The sequence below is a fragment of the Epinephelus moara genome, chromosome 7 (genome assembly GCF_006386435.1).
Source record: "Epinephelus moara isolate mb chromosome 7, YSFRI_EMoa_1.0, whole genome shotgun sequence".
Taxonomy (NCBI): domain Eukaryota; kingdom Metazoa; phylum Chordata; class Actinopteri; order Perciformes; family Serranidae; genus Epinephelus; species Epinephelus moara.
The window spans coordinates 35,590,649-35,617,015 of NC_065512.1; the positions used below are offsets into that span (position 1 = coordinate 35,590,649).

The window sequence follows — 26,367 nt, forward strand, 5'->3', positions numbered from 1 at the left end:
GCCTTCACACGGCGCATTTAAGGGCGAGGAGAGGGGCTCATTTGATTGGTGTGATGTGTGTAAAACCCACTCCATGCCTTCTCTCCTCCCTCTTTCCGACTTGCGCAGGTAGGAGGGACGGAGGTGGGAAAGAGGAGTAGCTGCGCCAGCGCGCACGGTGTGCCAAACTTGCAAAATCCGCCTGGCCACACCCAGTTGGTGAAGCACAGGTGCGCTGCGCCTCCGCCTCACCCAGTCTGCGAAACTAGAGGCCTTTGAGTTCTTTGTCACATTCCTTGGGCCATTCCTGAGCGATGTTTGCAGTGTGACATGGTGCATTATCTTGCTGGGGGGCTACTGCCATGGGGGAGTACTGTTGCCATGAGGGGGGGTACTTGGTCTGCAACGGTGTTTGAGTGGGTGGTTGTCAGTGGTTTTAATGTTTTGGCTGATTTGTGTATATTGTTATATTCAGAATGAACCTGGCTACTCACAAATGCCATCAACTTGTATGTGGGTTGTATTCAGTTCTTGATGTTTCAGGACAGAAAGAGTTAGAAGAGTTAATTTTATTTCCTCCCCCTTCTCCTTCTCCTCCTCAGAAGATATATATAAATATATGTATATATTATATTTATACATTTAAGATAGTAAGACATTAAGAAAGATATAATTGAAATTATATGACAGATATGTTTTTAAGGGAAACATAATAAAAAGCAAATTAAATGTTTTATCAACACCGGGAGGAAATGTAGCTGATTAATGTATCTTGCAAGCTGCAAAAATGTTGATACTGAATGCATCAGCAAAATGTTCGGTGACAACATATTTCATTTGTTTTACATCAAAATAGGCAGTCTTGTAATACACTTTCCACTTGTAATGACTACATTATTATTTGTTGTTATCTTTTTTTTTTAATTAACATTTAATATAAACCACAATCTTTACCATACCCTTAACTTAAGTGTCTTAGTTGCCTAAACCTAACCACAGACAGGAGCCTGGAAGTGAACACAAGATTCTGGTGTTACAGTCCTGCAATTCAAAACTGAAGAAGTTCTGGAGCTCTTCTGGAGCCCCTGAAGATCAACAATAAAGTGTGATATCTAAACACCATCCTCATTCACATCTGCTCTCACCTAACACCACCTACAGTAACACCACTACCAACAATCATTAAAACTGTTTCTGGGTTTATTTCAAGGCAGTAATTGTGATATATATTGGGGGGACAAACCCCCCCATATTAAAAATACGCTCAAAATGTGGAAGTGGTGTCAATCAATGTCAAACACTGTATTCTGTCACTATGTTATCACCTTCAAATGCACAAAGTGGAAAAAGCAGAATGTAACATTCATGTTATTTAAGATATATCAGTGTCGACTGTAATAGTTTTTGTTAATTTTCTGAAAATGATAATTCCCCTTTGAAATCCCTAGCCCTGTTATGCTGACTCCGTGGCTATGGCCTTGCACTGAAACAAAACATACAAAGCAGAATTAATAAAGTGAATTCTGTTTTTAGGTGGATTTTACCTTTAGGCTTTGTTTTGCCGTAGATATAAAAGTGCAATCAATAATGGCTGTGAGACCTCTCAACAGATGGTATGTCCTATTACCTTTAGCAGGGAAGGTGTGACAGAGAGGCACAATGTACATTCACTGGAACACTGGCTGCAAATGTTAACTACCCTGTCAGCATTTTAATTATCACCTCCTGGATATGAATAACTCCTTTGTATCCTGATGTTTCTGCCTTGCCCCTTGGACCGCTCTGCAGCATAATAGGGTCTCATTTTCAGTGGTCTCATTTTCAAAGATGGATAGAGGCATGATGAAACATTGATTGCGCTTGTTTCTCATCTACGTGGCTCACTGGTATTTTCAAATGAAGCTACGCGGACTCGGCTGCTGTGAATGACACGTGACAGTGGTTAATGATCACTTCATTCAAACAAGCTTTTAAATTCAAGACAGGTTCTATGTTCCAGTGTTCTTGAGGACTTCATTATCTATTTACCTTAGGCAGCTCATGAATTGTTTTTTTATGCATCCTAGATTTTACTAATGATTTAAAATAGCCTAGCCCTCAGCTTGCAATTTCCACCACATAACCCAGTCTGACACAACAAAAATAGCAATTGAAAGCTGGAGCTCAAGATTCTGCAGCAGAATTCTGCAGCATGCCTAAAGGTCTTGATGAAGGCCAGCAAGAAAAAACTAAATTTTTACTGAGCGGGCCAAATGATGTTAGTGGATGGCCAGATTTGGTTCACAGACCACAATATTGTGACCTGTGTTCTAGCTAAAGTGAGTAAAAGTGATCATTAGTTAATCGATCTGTGTAACAGCCTGTCAGAGTCAAAGTGTTGGGGGTGAACTAACACCATGTCACTACTTAAAAAAACCCATCTACCCAGTAATTCTTCTGAAAGAGCAAAAAGAAAAACTTGTAGTGAGCAGACATACTAATAAGTAACCAGAACACTCAAGTTCAGTCCTTGGAAAAACAGCCCTGCGTGCTGTCCTTGAGCTGCCCAATTATTCCAAGTCTCTATGGATATCTGGTGAAATACATTTAATTGAATTAAACATATAGTACTCAATATATCGATCTATCTGATGTTTCAGGCATGGCGAAGAAGAAGAGTGGTGGGGAAAAGGGAAACAGTTGGGGGAATGGTAAGAAGTGGACCATGCAATTCACTTTACCTCCAGGGCTCTGAGTCGCTCGAGCAGGGGATTGTTGTCCTTTGAATTTTCCTCCGACCCTCCGCCGGCCTCAGGCGAGGTAGGCATCTCTGCTGCCACTGTGGCTGTGGGACCCTCCAGACTGTCCTGCTGCTTCCACATTTCCTCCAGGAGTTTGTCCTGAAAAGTAGAGAGAGCAGATCAAAGATGTATGCCTTAAAGTCACAAAGAAATGAAAAACTCTTTATCATTGTGGGCTCCAGCTATAATAGCAATAACTCTTGATAAACAACTCTCTGAATGCTGCCACTACTTAGGCACAGTAGTATAAAACTTTCACTTCACTTCAAAGCTTAATTAATCCATATTTTTATTAGTAACACTGAATTACTGTGAATCACACACTGGATTGGTCAAAAAAACACAGGACTTTCCCCAGGAGAAAAGTGTTCAGAAACATGTGAAACTAAATAACCTTTGAGTCATTTTCAGGTATGTTATATCCATAGTTCTTTTCCTAAACCTAACCTACTCTATGTACTTTATGTAAGTACATAATTTACGTAAAGTACGAATGTCAATCGTGGGGTGCTACTTCGTTAGATATCATACGAACTGTTGTATGTGCAATTTTGAACGATACCATACAAATCTTTGTATGAGGATACGTTGTGTCTGTATTGTATGGAGAGACACGATGTGATCACACAGCATCACAAATCTGCAGTCAGAAGCAGATAGTGTGGGATTTTTAAGTTATTTAGCAAATTGAAATAAACAATAAATAGTTTGGTGAAGCAGTTTATATGTTTGCATCAATCTAATGCTATTCTAGCCATAATTCTACTGTACTTGACATTGTAAATGGTACTATATTTTAAAATGTACTAACGTTGCCTCATTCTGCATTTTAAGATGAAACATTAATCACTGATTTCTTTTTTAATGTTGGAAAGGAGGCTATGATGCATGGTGTTAATAAACCAGGGTAATCTGACGTCAACGGAATTAACAACAGCATACCGACTTATAACTGACCTCTGATGTGTGTAGAGGTGTGTGGTTATTCTGTAGTAGCCTGGTGTCATTTGCATGTGATCTGATGAAGGTAAATACAGTTTACGGACTTATATAATGGCAGTACGCTCTGCTGCGGCACCTCTCAAATCAGAGGCTGTAGATTTATCAGCATATGTGTCCTGCTGCCTTTTAATGAACTCAAGGAGAAGCTCTTCATACAGTATAAAGCAGCAGTGGACAACAGATACTATAAGAATGAATAATATTTATTTATAGCCTAGATAAATTCAATTTTTCAACCACATCAAAAGTTATTTTTGATGCAGATTTAAACACGTCTTTATAAACTGTTTATTTACATTTTATGCACTATTCAATTATTGCTGCATATTTGCTCAAGTTTTAAGTTTGCTTTGTTGATAAAGTCACCAGTGGCAGCAGAATGATGAAAAGTGATGAACAGACGAGGTATTGAGACGTCTCAGGGCAAACAATTTTTACCAAAATCACAACAACTTGCTTCACACTGCCTCACTTGAATGAACCTCCAACAGGTTTGCGCCTATGTTCTCGCCCGTGTGCTCCGTGCCCTCTGTGCCCTCTGCTCGCTCAGTGCTTGACAACAAAATATTACACAGCTGGGCAAAGTGAATTCAGGAAAATAACAAGCACGGTTGGAGTACGGCTTATGCTGGGTTTTTTTGCCACCACCAAATTAGGGCTCTAAGAGACTTGCAGCTTTCCCTTCATCAGGAGCTGTTGAGTTTTGTTGAAGGTACCTTCACAGATTGATCGGACCTAATTATAATAAATCCCTCTTTCCGTTAAAAAAGATAAAACTGAGAGCAGCACAGTGCTACATATAACATGGCTCTGTTGTTGTACTGATGGAATTAATGCTGTGGAGATGCACATTATACTACATTTACTGCTATTGTAATAGGCTACAGGTAATTCCATACCCCTTAATATTTATATTTTATCATTCTTTTATTTTTGTGCCATCAGCTACAAAACTCTGTCATTATTTAAATATCGGCTTAAACTGGAGACTTCGCAGCACATTTTATGTCAGTGCCATCTAAAATTCATCCAAAATACTGTAATATCATTTTTGGTCTTGTTCTTTATAACTACACTCTGGAAAAGTTTAGCTATCTAAAACCAGACAGGCTATTGTTAGGAGAAGGACATCACCTGCTACCTATAGAGTTAAATGTTGTTGTATCCAACAGCAACACTACACACATTGTTTTTGTCTTTGCTACTTAGTGAGGACAGTTACATTTGCACAGTTATACGAGGTCACTTGTAAACATGAGGGGAAACATAAAGGAAAACATAATAATCTGTATTTTCAAGTGTTTGAACAAATGTCCATATATCTGATGTCTTTTCTGGTGAGAACAGTCTCTCTGGCTCACAAGCTCAGACAAGCTGGGTGCACACTTCCTGCCCAGTGTGAAATGGTAGAGAGACAAAGTTAACAATTGGCTAGTGAAGAGAGTGGAGTATTTAACAAGCCAAAGAGAGATAAATATTTTCCTCAGAAGCTTGTGGACCAAATGAAAGCTAAAACAAGTGAATGTTTCCCCCAACAAGTGGCCAGAAAAAGCACTCCAAAATGAATGAATGAATAAATGCTTATGCCCCTCTGTGACTGCTCAATTCAGCTGTGAACTGTTAAGTGCAGGGATATGTAGGGGATTCATGAGATGAGTTCATGTAATGGTTTTTAAAGTGAATGTATTAATAAACAAAGCACTGGGGCAAAAGCTGATGGTGGTATTGAGCTCAGTGGAGGGAGGTCAAATATGATTTTTACATGTCCTTGTGATTATGCATTTGTTGGAGAGTGGTTCAGTTGAAGTCTTGACTTTCCTTCAAATGGTTCTTGTATCTTTTTAAGGAGCTGTATACAACATTCAGAGCACATTTATGATTCAGAGTCTGAGTCGGGATTGGATGCACTGATGTACACTGCTCTCAACATGGAAGTGGCTCAGCCAGTGGCTAGCAGCTACAGCGCAAACAGCCTTAACAACACTTACAACAGCAACAGTGCTGACAGTGCTAACGGTATTACACAGGAACTTACATGCACTAAAATGCACATGCAGCCATACCAGCCACCACAGCAAACAGAGAAGCTCAGATTACAACACACACAAAGGAAGCGTGACTTTGTTCTCTGCTCAGGATGCAATTACTATATCATTACACAACAAATAGTTGTTTATTGTCATATGAATGCTCTGACTGTCACAGGCAGAATTTTTAAGGTATTTTTTAAAATATACATCTACTACGATTACTGATTTTGACTCTAGCTTTTAAGTGCCTGGTTTTATAGTAACTGGTTTTATAGTTTAGTGTAAAAATGGCAAAAACAGTACAATCAATTAAATTGCACTGTAAAAATATTTGGGGAAATGCCAACCAAATACAGAAATAAACAGACTTTGTATTGAATCAGTAGATATTCAACATTACCAGCATTATTGTTTAAATGTATTAAGCTCAGTGGAACATGGTGGATGAGAGCCTTTCAGGTTTGCTCATCAAGCAGGCAGATAATCACAACCAGCGGAAAGGAGGTACTCTCATTGTCTGATACTGTAGATTGAACTTAAATCAAAAGCATAACATAGGCCTACTGTAAAGACTGGGCTTACTGCACCTTTAACATAATTCATCTCTATTCTTTATCTCTTTTTATTTCTTTTCTTTTCTTTTTTTACACATTTATATAATACCACATGATGTGTTGAAATAACAAAATAACTTCTCTAATATCTGCTCTTTATTTCTGTTGGTGTTTTTTTTTACTGTTTTATCTTTTATATTTGTTTGCATGAGGTTAGAGATGAGATGTTTGCCGGGTGTTTATTAGCTTGTGATGTAATTTACACCAAAATATTAAAAGGCCTTTATTAAAAAAGAGGAAGATGAATGATAACATAAAACAATAGGAGATAAATAAGGCTGAGTTACATATTACCACCAACTAATCAGTATTGTGAATTATGAGCCTTGTTTGTATTTGGTATGTGGTTCATTAGTTCTTATGTTTTGCATACTATCCACACCAGCACAAATAATGAATTACATCAGAGTTGATCATCTGAAGTGTGTGGGACAAAAACCTGTTCTTGTAGTCACATTGTGAGGACACATCTCCATCTGGGGACAGGTCCCACAGACCTGTAACCCTAACCCTAATGCCATACTGGAATTTTCAATTAACCTTTTAACATTAACCTTCTGTAAACTGCTTAAAAAGCTTTGAAGAAAGCGCTCTTTCTTCTAGTGTAATAAGGTCATGTCAAAACAAATGATTTTTCTTTAATAACAATTAAAGCAATGCTAACTAGGTAAACAGACGCTTACAGACGCTTGATCAGTGGCTTTAAATGTCAAAATATGACATGCTAGGTACTCCTCTTGTGCCACTTTTGGACGTTCAGGGGCAGCATGTCAATTTACGCTTGTTACATGGACTGTCTCTATGCAAAATAAACTTCCATTTTAACAGAAAATGTATAGTTTCTGTAAATGCATACCATCTTTTCTAAATAAGCTTACAATGTAGGTAAAAAAGGTTGTTTTTATGTTTACTTCCTTAGATTTAGGCAACAATAGTATGTGTTAGGTTTAGAGAAGCACATGATGGTTTGGCTTAAAACAGCACGTTTGTTACTAATGTAATAAAGGCTAATGTCACATGACAAGTAACTCAACTGACTTTTGGTTTCACAAAGAACACCAGAGTTTGATGCATGCACCTATGCAGACTTCCTCGCTCTTTATGGTAAGTGGATCTATAGACTTGCACTTGTATAGCACCTTCATAGTCTTCTGATCACTCAAAGACCTTTTACACAATGACTCACAATCACCCATTCAGACACATATTCACACACTGGTGGCCGAAGCTAGTATACAAGGTGCCACTTGCTACTGAGTTTTTTAGACATTCACGCACCAATGGCACAGCTATTGGGAGTAATTTGGCGTTCGGTATTCTCCCCAAGGATGCTTCAACATGCAGACTGGAGGAGCCAGGGATTAAATCCTAATCTTCCAATGATCTTCGAATTTGTGGATGACCTACTCTACCTCCCACCGCAAGACGCTACAGCCGTCCATAGAGCCACAGCCGCCCCAAGGTAGTCAGTCAAAAAATGCCACCATCTGTTGTGTCTCATACCGCTGCTTAAGTATGCCTCTGTGGGTCTGGGTGTGATGCCGAGGGCCACGGATTAAGCATTGGCATCTGACAATTTGGGAGTTGGACCAGGTTGACCCTATATACTTAAATAGCTAAATATTGATCAGTAACATCTACAGTTTTTGAGATCATGCATCACTCTAGAAGTCAGTCTTTAAAATCTCCACAAATACCATTTTTAATGTCTTATAGATACACATTACAACCTGTATGAAAAACATAATCCTGCCACTTATATCATGATCTTGACAGAGCACATTATAAAATACTTGAAAATCCATTCCAAGGTGAGATCAATAGTATGTCTAATGGCAAATCATCTCTAGGGTTTTCTAAAGTTATTGTTATATCTACAATCTGAATGATGAAAAGTGAAAAAAAATCAGTTGTTCACATATTTTCTTATTACAGTTCTGTAGGACATTAGTAAAAAATAATGGTGCTCAAACTACTGTTTCACATTATCATACGACCTTTTTCCCGCTTCAGAACAAGTTTTTCAGTTTCTAGTCAAGATCTCACTTGACTCAGATCAAACTAATAGTGGCAAAAAACACCATTAAGATCACATCAGTGTCATAGAAACAAAATAACTTCAAAGGACTAAAACATATGTTGTACCTTGTACGCTTTCATGAGATCCAGTGGGTCCACCTTGGGCCCCTCCAGAGAGTCCTGGTTCTGTAGTAGCGTGCGCACCGTCTCCTCCATGCTGCATTCAAGAAGAGAACAGGCAAATAGATCAGAGTAGCTGAATGGATGGGAGGGGTGCTGGAGAATCAATGACTTCATTAAACTGATAAAAAAAATTTGGGTTAACATTTAAAAAACAATAAAAGGGTAACCAATAATTTTTGACCATATACTACATTGTATATTCTCATATAAAGTTAGATGATTTCTGTGTTGTTTTTTTTAAGCTGATCACAATTTAAAATATATAAATACTTATATATGCATACATATTTTGACGATGCGGAAACACCTTTGTTTACACTTGGATCACTGACCAAATTTGCCTTTATGTAACCGCCTATGACAAGGTGTACACTGAATGGTGAAATTAGAAATGTCTGCAGTACAATGTAATTTTTCCAGCTCAGTGAGAACAGTAATGGAGTTGCTAATTGGATGCAAAGTTATAGAACCGAGGGAGTGTGAAGCTGACAAACCTGTTGATGGAGGTTCTCATGTTATAGGGACATTTCACTTCTAAAGAACGTCTCAACATTTCTTCATTGGATTAGCTGCCCCTGAAATGGCCTGACCCACAGTGTTTAGACTTTTCCATATCCATACCCAATTACATAATGTCGACTGATGACAGAAAACAATTTAAGGTTGATAATGATTTGAAAACTGCTGTTAACAAACACCTCATCCACTGAATGGACAAGCCAAGCTACTTATAAAATGTTCAAAAAACATCAAATCCTGGAAATTTTTGTTAGCAGAATACAGTCAGTTTATCTGTCATGAACATCCTATATTGTTTATCTGTCTGTAGTAGAATGAATGTACTCAAAAAGAATCCCTGCAATTTGCCATCAGAAGGATCACTCATAACATAGAACACCAGCTTTAACAAGCTAATATCTTGGCCACTTGGGGGCAGCAGAAACAAAATGCAAAGCACTCCAGTGACATATTATCAACTTAGAATGTTGTTATGGCAAAAGAATTAGCCAAAAGTTTATTGCTCCAGGAGATAGAAAGCAACTTTAGGAAGGAAGGAAAGTGGAAGTGGAAGTGAATGGTGGGTTTATAAAAGCTTTTTTGATCAGAACAGCTGCCTGCTGCAGCTGGACCAACCTATCACTCCACAATTTCTTAAATATGGCAGCTTGTTCAAGGGCCCTAAGCTTCAAACTGTGACTTTGTATCCCTCTAGCATCCTGTTTGGACATGTCAGTTTCTGTGTCAATTTCCACTCGTTAAATGCTTCAGCATTTCTCAAAATAAACTTCCATCTTCAAAGGAAGCGTAGGAAACTCACTATGGTTGTAATAAAATAACTGTTCTTTTACACTTGCTGACATTGATTTCACATGACCTATAACAGTGACTAGATTACCTGGTTAAAAACTGGACACATGAGATTACATTGGACTCAGTTAAAAGCCCGGTATGTCTCATACAGACGCTGTAGTGTGCCTTGTGTTTTGGTAACAGAGGCCAAGGGCCACTGACTAGGCTTCCATATTTTACTCCCTCAGAATGAGCGCAGGTTAGCTGGACACAACAGTGATAGGAGCGGTGAGAGTTAATCAAGACGGTTGAGTTTTGGGCAGGAAAAGCAAAACAGTTCTAAAAAAGATGCTAAAACAATTATGTGCGATTATCTGAGTGACCTCTTTCACATTGAACTTATTTGTTTGAGCTGTTAGAGATAAATTAGTAGAGTAGCTTAAATGTGTGATTTCAGGTATTATCTGACTGAAATTAAATGTAAGCAATTTTTTTAAATAATGCCTAAAATCATGTACAGTAGACCATGAATGTTGCATAGTGTAAATAGACTCCTGTGTGCAGTATGTTCAAAGAAAAGTACATCACAACCATCAAAGCTCTGTTCTCTTATTATTCATTGCACAGAGATTGTTTGTGCAACTTCACATTGTCCTTAGCCATATCATACTTCCACATATTAATAAGGCTTCAAAATGGCCATAATGCTGCAGCTGACATTTGTCCAAATGTCTTCCACTGTATCAGTGCAGTCTCGCCTTGTGATCTTGTAACTGTTTTCCCTCTGAGCTGTGTATGCTTGATAGACACTGACCATGTTTCTCATAATGATGTACGCAGTGACATTTTTGCCCTGTCACTTTCAGAGCAGCTTTCCCCCCTGTTTAATGTGTGTAGCACAGCCATTAGCACTAGCTGCTGACTGTGAGCACACATTGGCATTCCTGCCCCAAGTCACTGCCACTGACCTGAAACAAACCCGCACAAAGTGAAATCAGCGGGTGAGGTGGTGGTGGGAGGGGAAATACCAGTCTCAAGTAGACTTAGAAGTTAAAGTCCAGGAAAAGGCAAACTGAGTCATTTGATGTGGATTTGTGCAGTCTAAGAGAAGTAAAAATACTGTCACTGCTGTGTTTGTAAAATCTGATGTGATGGCACATGATAATGCTGGAAGTAATCAGTGAAACAAATCTAAACATGATGTCTTATTGAGCTCCATTCTCTGTACAAAAAAAACTCTGTCATTCAACAAAAGCCAAAATGTGATGCAAAAATTCAAGCTGCAGCCTATAATCAATAATGTTACCTTCAATATCGATCACATGAACAGTTGTATGTGACTCGTAGGGGTTAACCAAATGCAGTTTTCATCAGCTGTATAGTGTAGTTCAGCTTGTTGTTGTTTTATGAGTCTAACCTTAGCGGTTGGTTCATTCTCACCACTCTCATAGCCACAGCAGGCGGCTGTTTTCAGCTTGATAAATCCACTGTATACTTATCTGTTCCGCACCAAACAACTGACAGACACTATTAGCGACTAGCTGGTGAACATAGTGGAGTATTTAATAACTAAAGAGACAGATATTTTTCCCAAGAGATGGTGGAGACCAAAACAGAGCTACAAGTGAGTGAATATTGTGCTTACATTTGCCAAAAACACAACTTCAAAGGAATTATTATGTTTCTCAGTTTCTCTGGATGTGTAAATAAGCAACTGTTTGCTATTGTTTATTTTTTTATTTATTTAATGCATTGCACATTATTTGATATATAATATATATAGAATATTTACATAAGTTGTTGTTGTTGTTGTTGTTGTTGTATTATGTTAATACTTTTTCTTTTAACAATACACATATTGTGCACTAAAAATGCTCCAGCTGCTAAAGCTAGCTTGTATGCATCTTCGTAGAGTTGAAAGGAGTTGTAGTACTAAGATTGGCCAATCCGATCTTTTCCACAAAAGATATAATAAGGCTCAGGACTTCAATTATCTTCTGGCTTATTATTTATGGAGGCGGAGACTCCATTGCAAACTGCCCTAAGTGTTAATTGCACACATCTGTTTTGCCAAATGGAATGCAACTGCATTGGTCATTTCAGTCAATCTATGAGAGCTGGATGGATATGCACTGTACAGCATCACTGGATGTCTGAGCTAACACAGGACAAGGATGGGGATTCATTGAGGCAACGTGTGTCACATTACCTGGTGTATTCTTCTTAGCCTTCATGCATTCATCATACTGCAATTTGTAGTATTTTTTCAGGTGTTTGAACACATTCGTTGTGTTGCTTTGTTGCACAGACACACATCTGATGCAGTGTAAATCTGAAATACTTCCAAAGAATGGATGATGATCTGTATAGAGGGACTAGCTTTCTGCATTCCGTCTGCTTTCTTTTGTTTTTTACTCTCTTAGTCTACTCTGGACTACATCGGCAACATTCAGTAAAGGTTAGGCTAGGAAGTGCTTGATTTGACATGCAGTGGATTTTTCTCAGAGTCGCACACACATTTTTAACATCGATATTGCAATGGATCATATCTTACTATATAATGACAAAAACTCTGTCTGTGGGTGTGTGTCTGTGTGTCTGTTCCACGTTTTTCTCCTCACTGACTTGGTCAATACATGTGAAATTTGGCACAGTGGTAGAGGGTCATAAGAGGATGCGAATGAAGCAATATTACGTCAATTGGCCGAAGGGGGCGCTATAGCAACCGATTTAAATTGCAAACTTTGAATGGGCATATCTCATGCCCCGTATGTCGTAGAGACATGAAACTTTGCACAGAGATGCCTCTCCTCATGAGGAACAAATTTGCGTCAAGAACCCACAACTTTCGGTTATATAGATTTTCCGCCATTTTGAATTTATTGAAAAACACTTCAAATCGATCTCTTCCTCGGAAGTTTAACCAATCTGCATGAAACTCGATGAACATAATCTAGGGACCAATATCTAAAGTTCCCTCTTGGCAAAAGTTGGAAAACTTACTAAAACTGAGCTTCTATAAGGCAATGAATATTGCGGGGGGCGTGGCTCATCACATAAAGGTGTATAACATCTCAAGGGTTTCACCGATCACCACGCAACTTTGCAGGCATATGACCACACATAATCTGAGGGGACCCCTCCATTATTGACCCGATCAAACAAAATGGGGGTGCTAGAAAGTTCATTTCTTATCTAGGCCTATCCGCCATATTGATTTTTACTAAACTTGGCTAGCTAGCTACCAATGGGTATGGACTAGTTCATTTAATTTTGGGAAGCAAAAATTTTGATCAAGACTAATATTTGATTAATTGATCCTTTGCCAAGCCCCACCTCTGTGTAATGTTCCGTCAAGCTGTCGGAGCAAGCATGGAGCCCACAGTGAAACTACCTGCACTCCCTGAAAAATTATAAGCAATTTTTGGAAAAAACGAAAAAGCAGTTTCAAAGAGAAGTAGACAGAGGCGTTTGAGGGATGTATCTAGGATGTCAAATTCATTCAGCAGCAAAAACAGGTAAGAAAGAGTTAGAAGCTAAAGCCTAATTATACATATCACAGTGTAGAAGTGATATCACCTGGCCATCAAGACTGAAGACAATAAAATAAAGGGAAAGTCGAATGGGGACGAAATGTGTATCTCCTTCTAACCTCTTCGGGTACTGAGTATCACTATTACAAGTGCCCCAGACACAACATTCAGTTTGAAGTTTGAATTCACAAAACTAGTCTGAAAATGCAAAAAATCCCCTTGTCGCAGCTGGCCAATGCTACACTACGATTGGCATGTCTGCATTTGAGTGGCAGGACTAAGCAAAGGGTGAATTGTGCAGCCCTAGTATCCATATTAGCTTTAAGTAGCTTATGCAGTAGTGATGGTCAATGTGGCACTGCTTCTGTCCCTTGTACCCCCATCAAACTGAACTTAATCTAAGGGCTCGATGCCGCCCTCTTTTACCACCAATACTTACTGTAGATTCATTTTTCATCTGTAAAGTAAACCAGTGCATTTTCTTACCACCCAATTTACACTTGCCTACCCCCAAAAACTGAAAAATCTACATACAGTGACGAGTACAGAGGTCAAATCTACAGCATTAGCTTCATAAGAGGGTATGAGTTACAGTAACACACCTTCCTGTGTGTCCTGTATGAATAATGCAAACTCTGATAGGAAACATTACATAAATCATTTTCTGCATTTTTTGGTTATGTTTCACAGCATCTGAGCCTCAACATCACAAAGATCAACTGTCACAGTGCAACATAGATCATTTTCTCACAACACTAGAGCCAGTCCTCCTTAAAGTTTTGGCTCATCACGTTTGCTCCTCATGAAGTCACACAAATCCACCTGAATCCCATCAAAATTCATGTTATTCTCAGCAATTTTTCATTCATTGCCTACACTTTTGTCCCCACTCAGTCATCACTCACCCCATGCTGCCTCACTACTGACTCTCACCGGTGCTGGTCATCTGTAATGAGGCTAACCACACGGGTCCTCTGCTTCCTCAGCTCTGAGTTAGTCACTGTTCTGTGTTTGTGATTGGACACTGAAGGGAAAGTGGGTCTCCTGATCTCCCTGTGGACCATGTGGGGAATAATGTGCAGCTGAGTGCTCTCAGAAAGGGGAAAAACAAGCTCCAACCCCCTAACCTAACAAGGCCTCATACTCTCCTCACCACCCCGGACTCATGTCTGCGGTCTGATTGTCCCTCTGTGTTTAACCTCATTTCAGATAATTTGCTGAATGAATACTACATTTTTTTGCTCTTAGTCATAGTAAGACACATGATTGGCCAAAATGTTATGTCCTCATGACTATTACAATGACCTTTATATGGAAAATTGGTGGAGTTTTCCTTAAAGACAAGATGCTCAGTATACACAACCGATATATTTACGACAATCACACACAGCTAAATAGCACAGGACATGGATGAACGACCTTAAAAAATACAATAAATAATTTTCAGCATTTTCAACTGACGTTCATCATATAGATTATTGTACAAATATGAGAAGACACTTGCAACGTTTAGCATTGACTCTGAGACATTGAAAAGTAACCTTCAAGTTGATTTTGTATGATCCAAATACTTTTTATTTAGAAATACTCCATACTCCTTTTGTGCAGTGGCATCCCCTAGACAAGCTAAGGCTATAATTAGCACCGATTTAGTCTAAGTACATCTATGATTAGTAATATTAACTGCAAAATGAATTAAAAAAAACAAAGCATATCAGTATGTGACTTCTTAACTCTCCATATTGACGTGGTTTTGAATCAGCCTACTTCACCAGCATAACAGAATTCCAGAAATTCAGTTATGGCTTTTGGTTGTGGTGTGCCACCACAAGATTTTCAGTGGCCCCATCAGGCCATCCCTATGAAAAATTGCTGGTGCAACTTTTGTAAATAGTAAATATGATGGTGATTATGCTGACAAACTACTTTTTTTTGATGAAGACACAGTCAACCTAAATTAGTAATTATATTTTAAATGTTGTAGAAGAACATTAACTATACTGACCATGTGAATTTGATATTAGCAAACTTACAAGCTGCTTGTAGTTCCACTCATGTAGTTACAAGACTGAGATTTAAATGTGAACTACAAGTCTCTGGAATTGTGTAAGATCTATTTTATTGAGTTTTGTTGTTTTAATTAGGTAATCTTAAAATCATAAACACGTGTATTACGCGTTATTTTTGACACATAACATTCCTGCTTTCCTTCAAATGTGGATGATGTGTCTTGTGAAACCCTTTATTGTGCTCAATATATATATACTGTATGTAGACACCAAACCAGTGACCAGAATAAAAGTTGGCGTTTTCGGTTCCTGCAAACCACGGATATGTTACATTTGTACATTAATGTGTGTCTGCTGGAAGATGTAGCTTTAAGTCACTAAAAAACAAGTGGGTTTGTTGTTCATTAATCTTGAACAGTGGTCTACAGCTTGGCAGGTGTCTCACCTCGGTGCCACGCCACCCATCACTTTAGAAACATGATATGATACTTTACTCATGGAACCTACAAATGTAACGTATGCCTGGCTTGCAGAACCGTACAGTGCCAACATTTTTTTCAGGCGACTGGGCTGTAGACACAAATGTGCACCCATGCATGTTTTTTTTCAGTATGTGTATGACATAGATATTTGTCTTAAATGGAAATGACCCCTTCCTTCTAACCCAAGGGGTTTCTGCTGCTCTGTGACATTTTGCCACAAGCAAAACCCTCAGCTCATCATGCACAATAATGTATGAATGAACGGCCTAGTTTCCCCCTTAGCTACTGTAGTAAAGTGACCCCTTTCCCCACTTCAATGAAAACTGAACCAGAACCATGAACAGTACGGGGAAGCACCCCACTGCTATTCTTCTCAAAAGGTTTTCATCTCTGTTTGTTTACAGCACTCTGACCCATTTAGGTGGATTTGAATATTGAATCCTTACAGACATGAATTCTACATTTAATCACCGTCAACAGCAGGATCATTTGGTTACACTGGCTGTCTGGATCCCACTGCAGCCACTTTATCAATGTGTGGATGTGAAACAAAGGAGTTTTGTTTCGACAGCCCATGTAAAATCCATTTGTAATGCTACTACATATTGAAAGTAAATCCTTAATTGCAGTCATATATCTTTATTTATTACATTTACTTTCAAGTGAAGAGAGAATTGTCATATATTTCAGTGATAAATGACTCAACTGCCCTGCGCTGATTGTGTTGCTTGTTGTCTAGTATTCCATCCTTCTATCCATTTTCTACACATCGATCAGCAATGAATAAAATCTTGTAAACAAACTGAGTAATAGTGTTTGATTTCAATTCAAACCTGATTTCTTTTTAGTTTAAAGAGTATCATTTAAATTTTGTTTAACATTTTTCCAGTCACCATCTACCCAGGATCTTCCTTGCTTTCAGTAATTTTTTTTTTTTTTTTTTTTAATTTTATGAAAGGAAAAAATAATAACGTTGATTAAATCAGAAGTAAAGAGGTAAAAATGAAACACCAAGTATGGTTTACATTTTGTTTTACCTTGTCTTTTGAAAGTGCCTTCAGTATTTCAAGGGTTAATTGTAAAGAGAAATTATACACAACATTTTAGAGTAACAATCATACAAAAGGCAGAAAAAGTGATTCGCTTGTCAACACACACATCTTTGCTCTTCTAGTGATGGACGTTATGTTTATGTAAGTTTTTAATTTATTTGGATAATACAGTATTCCACTGTGAAGTTTATTTGATACTGCCCACAAATAACTTCTGGACTGTAATTTAGGTATCGGAGTTTAATGTGCATAAAGGCAATGTGCTTTACATACAACCCATTCACCAGAATAAATGTTGGTATGTTTCTGCAAACCACCGATACATTACATTTGCATGTGATTATGCAGCTAAAACATTACAACTTAAAATTTCAACAACAATGTGGTGAATGTGTGGTTAGGTTTAGGCAAACAAACAACTTGGTTATGGTTAGGAAAAGATCATGTTTTAGCTTACAATATCCAGTTTTGGGTGCAAAGTCTTGGCTGGAAAAGCAGCATCTTGGTACAAAAAAAAAAACAAAAAACAGCCACTTCTTTTGGCACTATCTCAGCAGGAAAAACAACAACAGGTCACTACAAAACACCATTGACTGTTAAAATAATAGGCAATTTGACATCACCCACTTGTTTTTTAAGCCTCAAGTTCGGCATTTTAGCCAACACTATCTTGGTTTTTGGAGCCAGAAGTAACCATATTTGAGTGAGAGGTTGGCACTGTGGAGGAGCAAGGGGGGGAAACTGCTGCTTGAAAAACACCCATGTGTGGTGCCTAAAAAGCTGCTGGAGACACAGCAATGACTCCCTGAACTGTTTTTGTCTTTTGTTGGTCTTGAACAGTGCTCTGCAGTGGTCTGCAGCTTGGCAGGCATCACACCATCCACCATTGCATCCACCTCTTGAGGACAAAGTCAGCTCATATACTATGTTACTTAAGCCACGTTAATGTGATTCGTATGAAACATGCATATGTAATGTATTTGTGGGTAGCAGAAATGTACAATGTCAAAATTTTCTTCTGGCAACTGGGCTGCAATATATACAAATACACAAAGTTGTTTAAAGCTTCTTTAATGGAACTACTTAAAAACTTTTTTATCTATGTTTTTTTTCCCGCCCCTCTTATTATGCTTCAGCAATCACAGTAATCACACAGATAAAAGAACTGTGTTTTTACACTTGCATAAACTCATTTGTTGTGAAATAAAAAATAAAAAAAAGGAATTAAGACAGAAGTAGCATCTTACACCAACAAAATGACTCTGAGATGATTTGGTGTTTGTTGTGAGTCTAAAAAGTAGTAATTGACTTATGTAGTATTGAAACTACCCAGATCTTTTCATGCAGAGAGTATCAAAAACATAATGTCAATGTCAAGTTTTTAGTGATAAACTTCATGAATAAATAGTATATGAGACAAAAAGTATCATCCAGAGCTTCACCAGTACCACTTAAGAGTCCTTAGAGGCCAATGTTTGAAGGCTTATTACCAGCAAATTTCATCAGAGCTCTGACAGTCATGGTTTGGTTATAAAGGCTGCTTTGGATGAGACACTGCACATAACAAGATTAAATGGACCTTAAAATATGACGCGGTAAATGAAACAAAATAATTTAGCAAAAACTTTAACCACTTTCTGAAAATTCTATGAAAGTATAGTTATGTTTTTAGTTTTTTTTTTTAAAATACAGTTCTATGACTGACTGACACATCACCCTGTGCTAACTAGCACGGAGATAAAAACAAACCTAATTTCTAATGTCCCTAAATATCATGCAGCGGTGCAGATATCTTCTGCATGGCAAGGGTGAATTAACTTAGAGTCACAAATCATCGGGCCCAATCTCACACCTCGCTGAGCATATGCAGATGGGATCGAACTTGGATCATGAGGGGCCGTCAGCAGCCTAACAGTTGGCTGGACATAATGCTTGGTTATTATTTCCCTTTATGGCATGCTGGGAGGAGAGATCAATAAGTGGGGGCACAGTGGTAGTCTCTCACTGCAGTAGGTTGACACTTCATATCAAGTTTAAGTGTCGAGTCCTCCAATAAAACTGAGCAGATTTCTTCTTTCAAAGACAATCTCTACGTGAAGTGGGCTCTCAAGTTAATGAAAATGTTGGATGTCGCCACAGAAGCCCAGCAGTTCATCACATTTGGTGTTTGGCCTTTGATGGATGTGTGCTATGCATTATGTTTGTTGCTCGCTTGGATGGCTTGTCATTGACTTGTGGCCACTGGCTTTTAATCTACCAAGACTGTGATACAGGGGGAACTTTGTGAAACATTACACCTCACAGAAAAACCTCACGTCACCCTAACTGGCAAGCTGTAGTGCTGCACAGGTGATGGCTTGAGTGTATTGAGGGCAACAGTGTCTCACAAATTTCATTAAATACGTAATGAACTATGAAAACATCTTACGTGAACATTTTACAACTTCGAAATCAGCTCCTACGCTACATTACCAGATCGTAAAGGTCTGCAAGGGAAATTACTTACATGACAACTCCAAGAAAGTGAAGCAAAAACATCCCGATCACCCCCTGGTGGCTGTCTGTATGAGAGGTCATAAACCCTAACCCCTCTGTGTTAGCAGATAGGATATGGGCCAAACTAAAAAAGACGATGTCAATTATTTTTCTCTCAAAGTAATTTTAGGTAGCTCGTATCACGATGATTACATGTCATATATGGGGTTACCAAGGGCACAAATCAGTAGTGTCAAAGGCAAGGCTACCAGCTTTCATTCAAAAGATAAACTATCAAGGTTGAAATTTCTGAAGCTAAATCCTGGATAATTCTTTTTTTGCTACCACTGTTGCCCAGAGCCAGGAAAAGACAGGGAGACTCTCTCCCACTCCTATAACATTGTTGGAATCATGATGAATTGTTTAAAAAAAGGATCAAAAATCAATACAGCGGAACCAGAGGCGTCATATCTTTTATTCTGTGCTTTCTTCTTACTTGCCAAAAGCTGGTGCCTACAGCAATGCAGTTTAACCGCTGTCAGTTTAGTGGGAAATTTGGGTGCGTTATGCTAGTAGTAGCAAAGCTTTGAGCCTCTAGCCTTAATCAGAGATGATGAGCTGGCTACAGAAGTCTGGTAAGCCAACCCCTTCTCATGCTGGTTACATACTGTTGCTTTGTCAGTGGACCTAAACATCAAAAAACAACGCGCTAGGTAGCCTCCTGCTTTGGTTAGGACATTCACAGATGGTGTCTCAATTGATGCTTGCTAAATGTATTGTGTCTTTTCAAAATACATTTCTGTTTTCACTGGAAATATACAGTTTCTGCTCACTACAGTCATTCAGATCCATCCACCTCCAAACCCACCCACCCTCTGTGAACTTTCTCACTCCTTACACTAGGGTAGTTTCTGATGACATCAAAAATGGCCACCGCCTGGGGCGTCGGTAGCGTAGTGGATAGTGCCGGCGCCCCATGTACAGAGGCATTGCCTCACTGCAGCGGCCGCGGGTTCAAATCCGGCTCTCTGCCCTTTGCTGCATGTCAGTCCCCACTCTCTCTCTGTCTCCCCATTTCACTCTCTGTCTTGTTATTAAAGGTAAAAAGCCCACAAAAATAATCTTAAAAAAATGGCCACGGCCTACTGCGTATTATACCGCCACGAAGAGTGTCTTGATGCATCGACGCTGACATCCACTGACAAAACAGCGCTATTTGACGAGTTCAATTATTGCCAGCGGTGTCAGAAATAGCTGCCACCAAATGCATATCTGACCACCGCCAAACGTGCCTCTGTGTGTCTGTATTTGATGCTGAAATCAGTGACAAAGCAGCGGTATTTGACGAGTTCAGAGTGACAGTGGGCGGGGTAACCTTTTTCTAGCTCCACAAAATTCATCAAACTTTGTGCTGCTCTTTCTGGAGCCACAAGAGGCTTTATACAACCTTTTTCAACATATACAGTAGTACTCCCCAAAACCTCAAACAGACTTTGATATGTAAAATCATTGAATTCTCTTTTAAGCTCTTAAATATTGGCATTGGTATTTGCCTTTAAAAATAAGGCTCTATTAGAGTATGTCACTGTATTTCAGTGTGTGCAGCTGGTTGTTGGTGTGGTGAAGGTGCTACCTGGAGAAGTGCTGCTGCAGTGTCACCATCTGCCGCCAACCCTGCTGAGACTTCACCCTCTCCCTTCTCTCCACGCCCAGATGTTGTTTGTTCTCCAGCTGGGGATTATTATTATGGATCAGTCTTAGTGGCGTAGCTGCAGGGGAGAAGAGTAAACACAGATAGTTTGTTGTTAATCTTGTATATCATAATCCCACTGAAGATTTCAAAGATACAGTACATCTGTTCATTTCCCTTTTCCCCTATTTTAAAAGGACAGTTTGGGGTAGAGCAGGGCCGATGGGCAGCCTCACCTCACCTTACACGCTGTAGTTTTGAATTAGCGTCGACGTGTGTGTTTTCCCCACAGCTGACAGGTTCTGAGTTAGGAAAACAGAGCCTGAAGGTAAACCGTCATTTTGGAACCAAATACCTGTATATCTAAATATCCAAGAATGGCCTCATCCTGCTGTGGTAGCAGAGGTTCAGGTGTTGTTAATATTATAATGACCATATTACCTCATGGCTTGTCCTTTAGGTGTTTACCTGTCTATTACTCAACTGAAAAAAACACACAAAAAATGAAATGTTTTTGTGGTATATTTTCCTGACATTAAATGTGAATTGAGAGCACAAACTTTGTGTCAACAAGATCTCTCTCGATGACCCCGATAAAACTGCATTAATATACTAGAGCGATTTCAGCTTCCTTTTATGAATTACTCTGTGCTTGCTAAGTCCTTGCTTTGCATCAACTTAATGGAAGTTTCTATTCTTTAAGTGTCTATGGAGGAATATGAAGAGGCCAGCAGAACTGCCAATCAAAATGATAATGGTTACCAGTCTATTTCAGGAATAATCAGTCTGAGTTTTTTTTCTTCAGCTTGCTCTGGCACTAGCCTCCAGCCACAGGTTTGTGACTCAGTGAATCAGTTCTACTCCACCATGCATTGCTGTGGTACAGGAATGAAAGCTGTTGAATTACACAGTGGCCTGTGACTAATTCCAAATTTTATTATTGTGGTATTTCACTTGAATATATTTTCTTTTTTCTGTAGCACTTTTTTTGTCTTACTGTTTTTAAGTCATACTTACAGCAACATCTGTTTCAATTCACACTGATGGTTTTTGTGAAGAACGTTGCGCACTAACAATTAACATGATTTTAATCTTGTGTCTGATTGATTATAAACTTACATCTGCAAGTACTACCACAACTATATCACTATTGGTATTACCAGAGGCAGAAAAAGGAGGTGTCTTGTGGGGCTCCAGCCCTGAATTTTTTCCCAAAAGCCCTGTATCTTTTAGGTTTTAAAAATTCTTCAACTTTTTGTCATTCATATAATAATATAGGCCCATGTTGTTTATCCTACTATGCTATTCCCAAAAGAAAACTAATAGAATTGAGTAAACATTCTTCTGTTGGCTTAGCATTTAACTCAGAGTATTGAAGACCACATTTACTTGCAGTGTTGGGGATCCTTGGCCATTACAGCAGCCTGGATTATTATGGCATGGATTTAAATATAGCAGATTTATCAATTAAACATTCAGTCTGTGCACTCTACTCCAGCATACACTGTAAATCCAAATCTGTCCATGACACAAAATTTTATGGTAAAGTCTACACAAATGCCCTGGATTGTCAAAATGAAATAAAAAAATTGTGTTCACTTGACACAAGATCTCATTCCTTATGAGCTTGACAAATCTTTTAATGTTGAGTCAACAATTTTTGAGTTTTGAGATAGTTTGACTGAAATTTATGAAGCCGATTTTGCCTAATTAGTTTAAGGCCAATAAACAACACTATCATTGTGCACTAAACATGCTGCTGGGGCAAAATACCGGTAGGTGTTTTTAGGGTTAGTAATGCTGTTTAAGCCAGATTCCTACCCTAGCTATATTATGTGACTTAAAAACAGGGACATCAGGCAATGTTTGCCTCTTTTTAGGAGGCGGGAGTGAAAATAAGTTATCCTCAACATTTGTTATGTTTTTATTATGCTAAATTTTGGCAAGGGAAAAACAGCATGGCAAATCACAGGGGTCTCTTGACCTATCACCTCAAGATTTCCAAATGAAAATGGGTTCTGTAAGTACCCACAAGTCTCCTCTGTACAGACACTTAATGCTAACCCCATACAGTTTTGGGGAAAAACATGCAGTTTTTGCATTCAGTATAAATGTTTTATTTTTGCCTAATGTTTTTATTTTTACTGCCTACTGGGGTCTCCAAACAGTCTTAGAAATGCATAAATTGGGCCTGACTGAAAGCTGAGAGTCTTGTGGATTCAGTGAGCCCAATTTTTTTCAGTAAGACCATTTCTTGAAACGGACATCACTGTATAAAATGACCTATAGTGACCTCTAGGATAATCACAGCCTTGTAAAACTTTACAACTACAAACTAGAGATGTCAGGCATTTAGAAGATGGGTTGCTTCTTAGGTAGACTGACAATAAGGGGTTTCTAAACAGTTTCAAGAACAGAAGTGTTTGCCATCGAATCAAATGCAATTTTTGTAGAAATCTCCAAATGTAAATGTTTTTGGAAAAAAAAAACACTTACTGTCTTACTGTGGTATTTTGAAGGGATTTTTGACCATGAGTTCTTGAGAGGTCAAGCATACATAAATTTAGCACCAAAACTGTGTAACAAATGGTATCAGCCCAAAAATTGCTGCAACAACTTATGAGACATAATAGAACATGAGAATGGTCATCATATACTTCCATCATAATGTTCTCCCTATACACTCTAGACTTTCAAAATTTGAATAAAACTTAGTGTCTATCACATATTTATGACTAGAAAACCTTTATACGCCATGCTAAGCTGTATTTCAAATTAACCTTCAGGTTCCCTGCATTCAAATGATGTCTACCACTTCTGTGTTTCACATACTGTTGACCTGCTATCTCCCCTGTCCCTCTAAAAAAAGATAAAAATGTGTCTATGTGGGTCTCAGAGGGTTTAAAGGGCTTGAAACGTAGTGCATATAGTTGCTGTAAATAAGAACAAAATCTCCAAGGCGGATCATGCCCTCGGAGCCTTAGGTTTGGGCTGATAGTTACATCTAGCTGTGCTCCTGGGTATCACCACAACTACACACTTCTGTCACAGCAGAAATTTTGACATATAGCAAGTAAAGTACAGGTGCAGCTAACATTAATAATGGCTTAGTTTCATCCTGTCATAGAAAGCCATACAAATAAGCCACATCCACAATAACAGAGCTCTGCTATGTATGGTTGATATGTAAAAGGTCTACATCTGCTACTAATATTGCTGCTATTACTGTACAAAACAAGGTGTATACCCAGTGACATATACATGGACCTGCATAGTTGCACATGCATAGATACACCAGTACACACACCGAAATAAAAACACTATGGTGGATACTGTGCACATATAGAATACTACACACATGTCAACAGAAAGCTAAACTGAATTAAAGACATTTTCCAAATAATTGTAGATATTTCTTTTAATTAAATGTGGTTAATATGCAGAGCTGTCTTACTGTTTTCAAGCTACAAAAAAAAGATGCCTAGTAGATCTTTGTCAAGAAGGTCACACCTGCTTACAATCCCAATTAACATTGTTATCCAATAATGAAGTATTCTGAAATGTATTCATCATTTTTCAATCAGGTTACACAAAAGACACCCACACTTGGCAACATCTCCTTTTGCTTTGTATATTAAAACTGAGACATCGGGGTCATTACAAAAGGTCATTCAATTAACAATCATTGGATGTGTTGAAAAATTCAGCTCAGTTGAATTTTACAAGCACTGATCTTTAACATCCATCATACCAGTGACAAAATTGAAGTAACAATTATTTATGAATGATTTTAACATCGCTTTATATCATTTTTTTTTTCTCTCAGATAATGTATTATATCTGATTTTCCCTCCTCTTTCTCTGTCCTTCAGGCAAGAGGAGCAATGAATGAGAGCAGATCTGCACTGGAGCTGATAAAAATAAGTTGAATATTTTAATTCCTTACGTGCAAAGCAGAGGACAAAACCATTAAATCATACAAAGAGATGAAAAAAAAAAAAGAAGGAAGAAATTTGAGGGACCTGGCAAGCATGTGAACTTTGAATCAGCACTGCCATCTAGTGATGTTTGCAGATTACTACCAGAGTCAGGCACTTGTATGTTGGATCACTGCACAGTTAAAAAATAGATCGATAAAGATGAAAGGTTTATTTTTTATCTTGGAAACAGACGTCAGCAGAACAATATCACCACAGGGTCTGCGGTGATGTAAAGAAGGAATTTGAAACTCAACTCTGACGCAAAGTGCCCAGAAAATAATAAAAGTAAATTTGAACATTAACAGATCCATAACAACAGAGCAAACTCTTATCTGCTAACAAAGGCTGTGTGTTACTTTTTCTACTATGACTTTAAATGTATTGTTTTCTACTCCTTTGTTTTCTATTAATCCTTTATACTGAGTTTTGGATTATATTTGAATGATTATCCACCTGTTGTCCTCTCCTGCTGTCAATCCTGAAGACCCAAGAAGTTTGAAACCAGGCATTTTTTCCCCCTTTTAGATCATTACCATGTTCACTACATTATCACAATATCAGTCCTAACAGGCCAAAGCTAGCCACGAATCCGGTGACTGTTTTGTTTGTTCTGCCAACTGTGATGGCAAGTCACAGTGTCTGCTGCAAAGTAGCAAAGGTTGTCAGTTTTCTAAATGATCTCAGTTAATCGACAACAAGCTTTGGCATAAAATGTAGACATGTAGACCCTGCTGCTCTGTCTGCCAGAGCTGCTGTTGTTCGGTTTAAAGGGATAGTTTGGATTTTTTTTTTTTTTTTAAAGTGGAGTTATATGAGGTACTTATCCATAGTCAATGTATTACTTATAGTAGATTGCAGTTTGGAGTAGCAGGCAGGAGTCTGACACCGAAGCAATGTAATGTACTGCTGTGGAGGGGTTAGCAACAAAACATACTTAAGCCACCTTAGAAAAAGCCCCACCTAAAAAAATCAATATCAAATTAAGTGCACACTATATTAAAAGTATTTTCTCTGCTTTACCTTTTTATCAGACAGTGATTTCCGACAAGGAACTGAAGCTGTTACATTGCTTTCTTCAAAGCCAGACTCCATTAAGAAAAAATTCATTTACATTGCTGAACACAGGAACTGCTGGTCTACCACTGCCTCAAACAGTGCAGGGGTTTTTTCTTTTCTTTTTTTTATTTGTGTCATCATGGGTGACCGTAGCATTTAAAAGAGTTGGTTTGGATTCACCAAAATCACATAA

General features: G+C 38.4%; 1 protein-coding gene across 3 annotated transcripts in view; it reads right to left on the reverse strand.

Moving 5' to 3' along the window:
• Positions 1 to 26,367, reverse strand: part of LOC126393124 (nck-associated protein 5-like) — a 114,992-nt gene that overhangs the window by 69,988 nt on the left and 18,637 nt on the right. For all 3 annotated transcript variants that reach the window (XM_050049002.1, XM_050049001.1, XM_050049003.1), the window contains exons 2-4: positions 21,082 to 21,217; positions 8,551 to 8,641; positions 2,700 to 2,858 (exon numbers count right to left, since the gene is read on the reverse strand). In XM_050049002.1, the coding sequence (XP_049904959.1) occupies positions 2,700 to 2,858; positions 8,551 to 8,641; positions 21,082 to 21,110 (279 nt within the window). In that variant the 5' untranslated portion in view covers positions 21,111 to 21,217. The remainder of the gene's footprint in view (positions 1 to 2,699; positions 2,859 to 8,550; positions 8,642 to 21,081; positions 21,218 to 26,367) is intronic.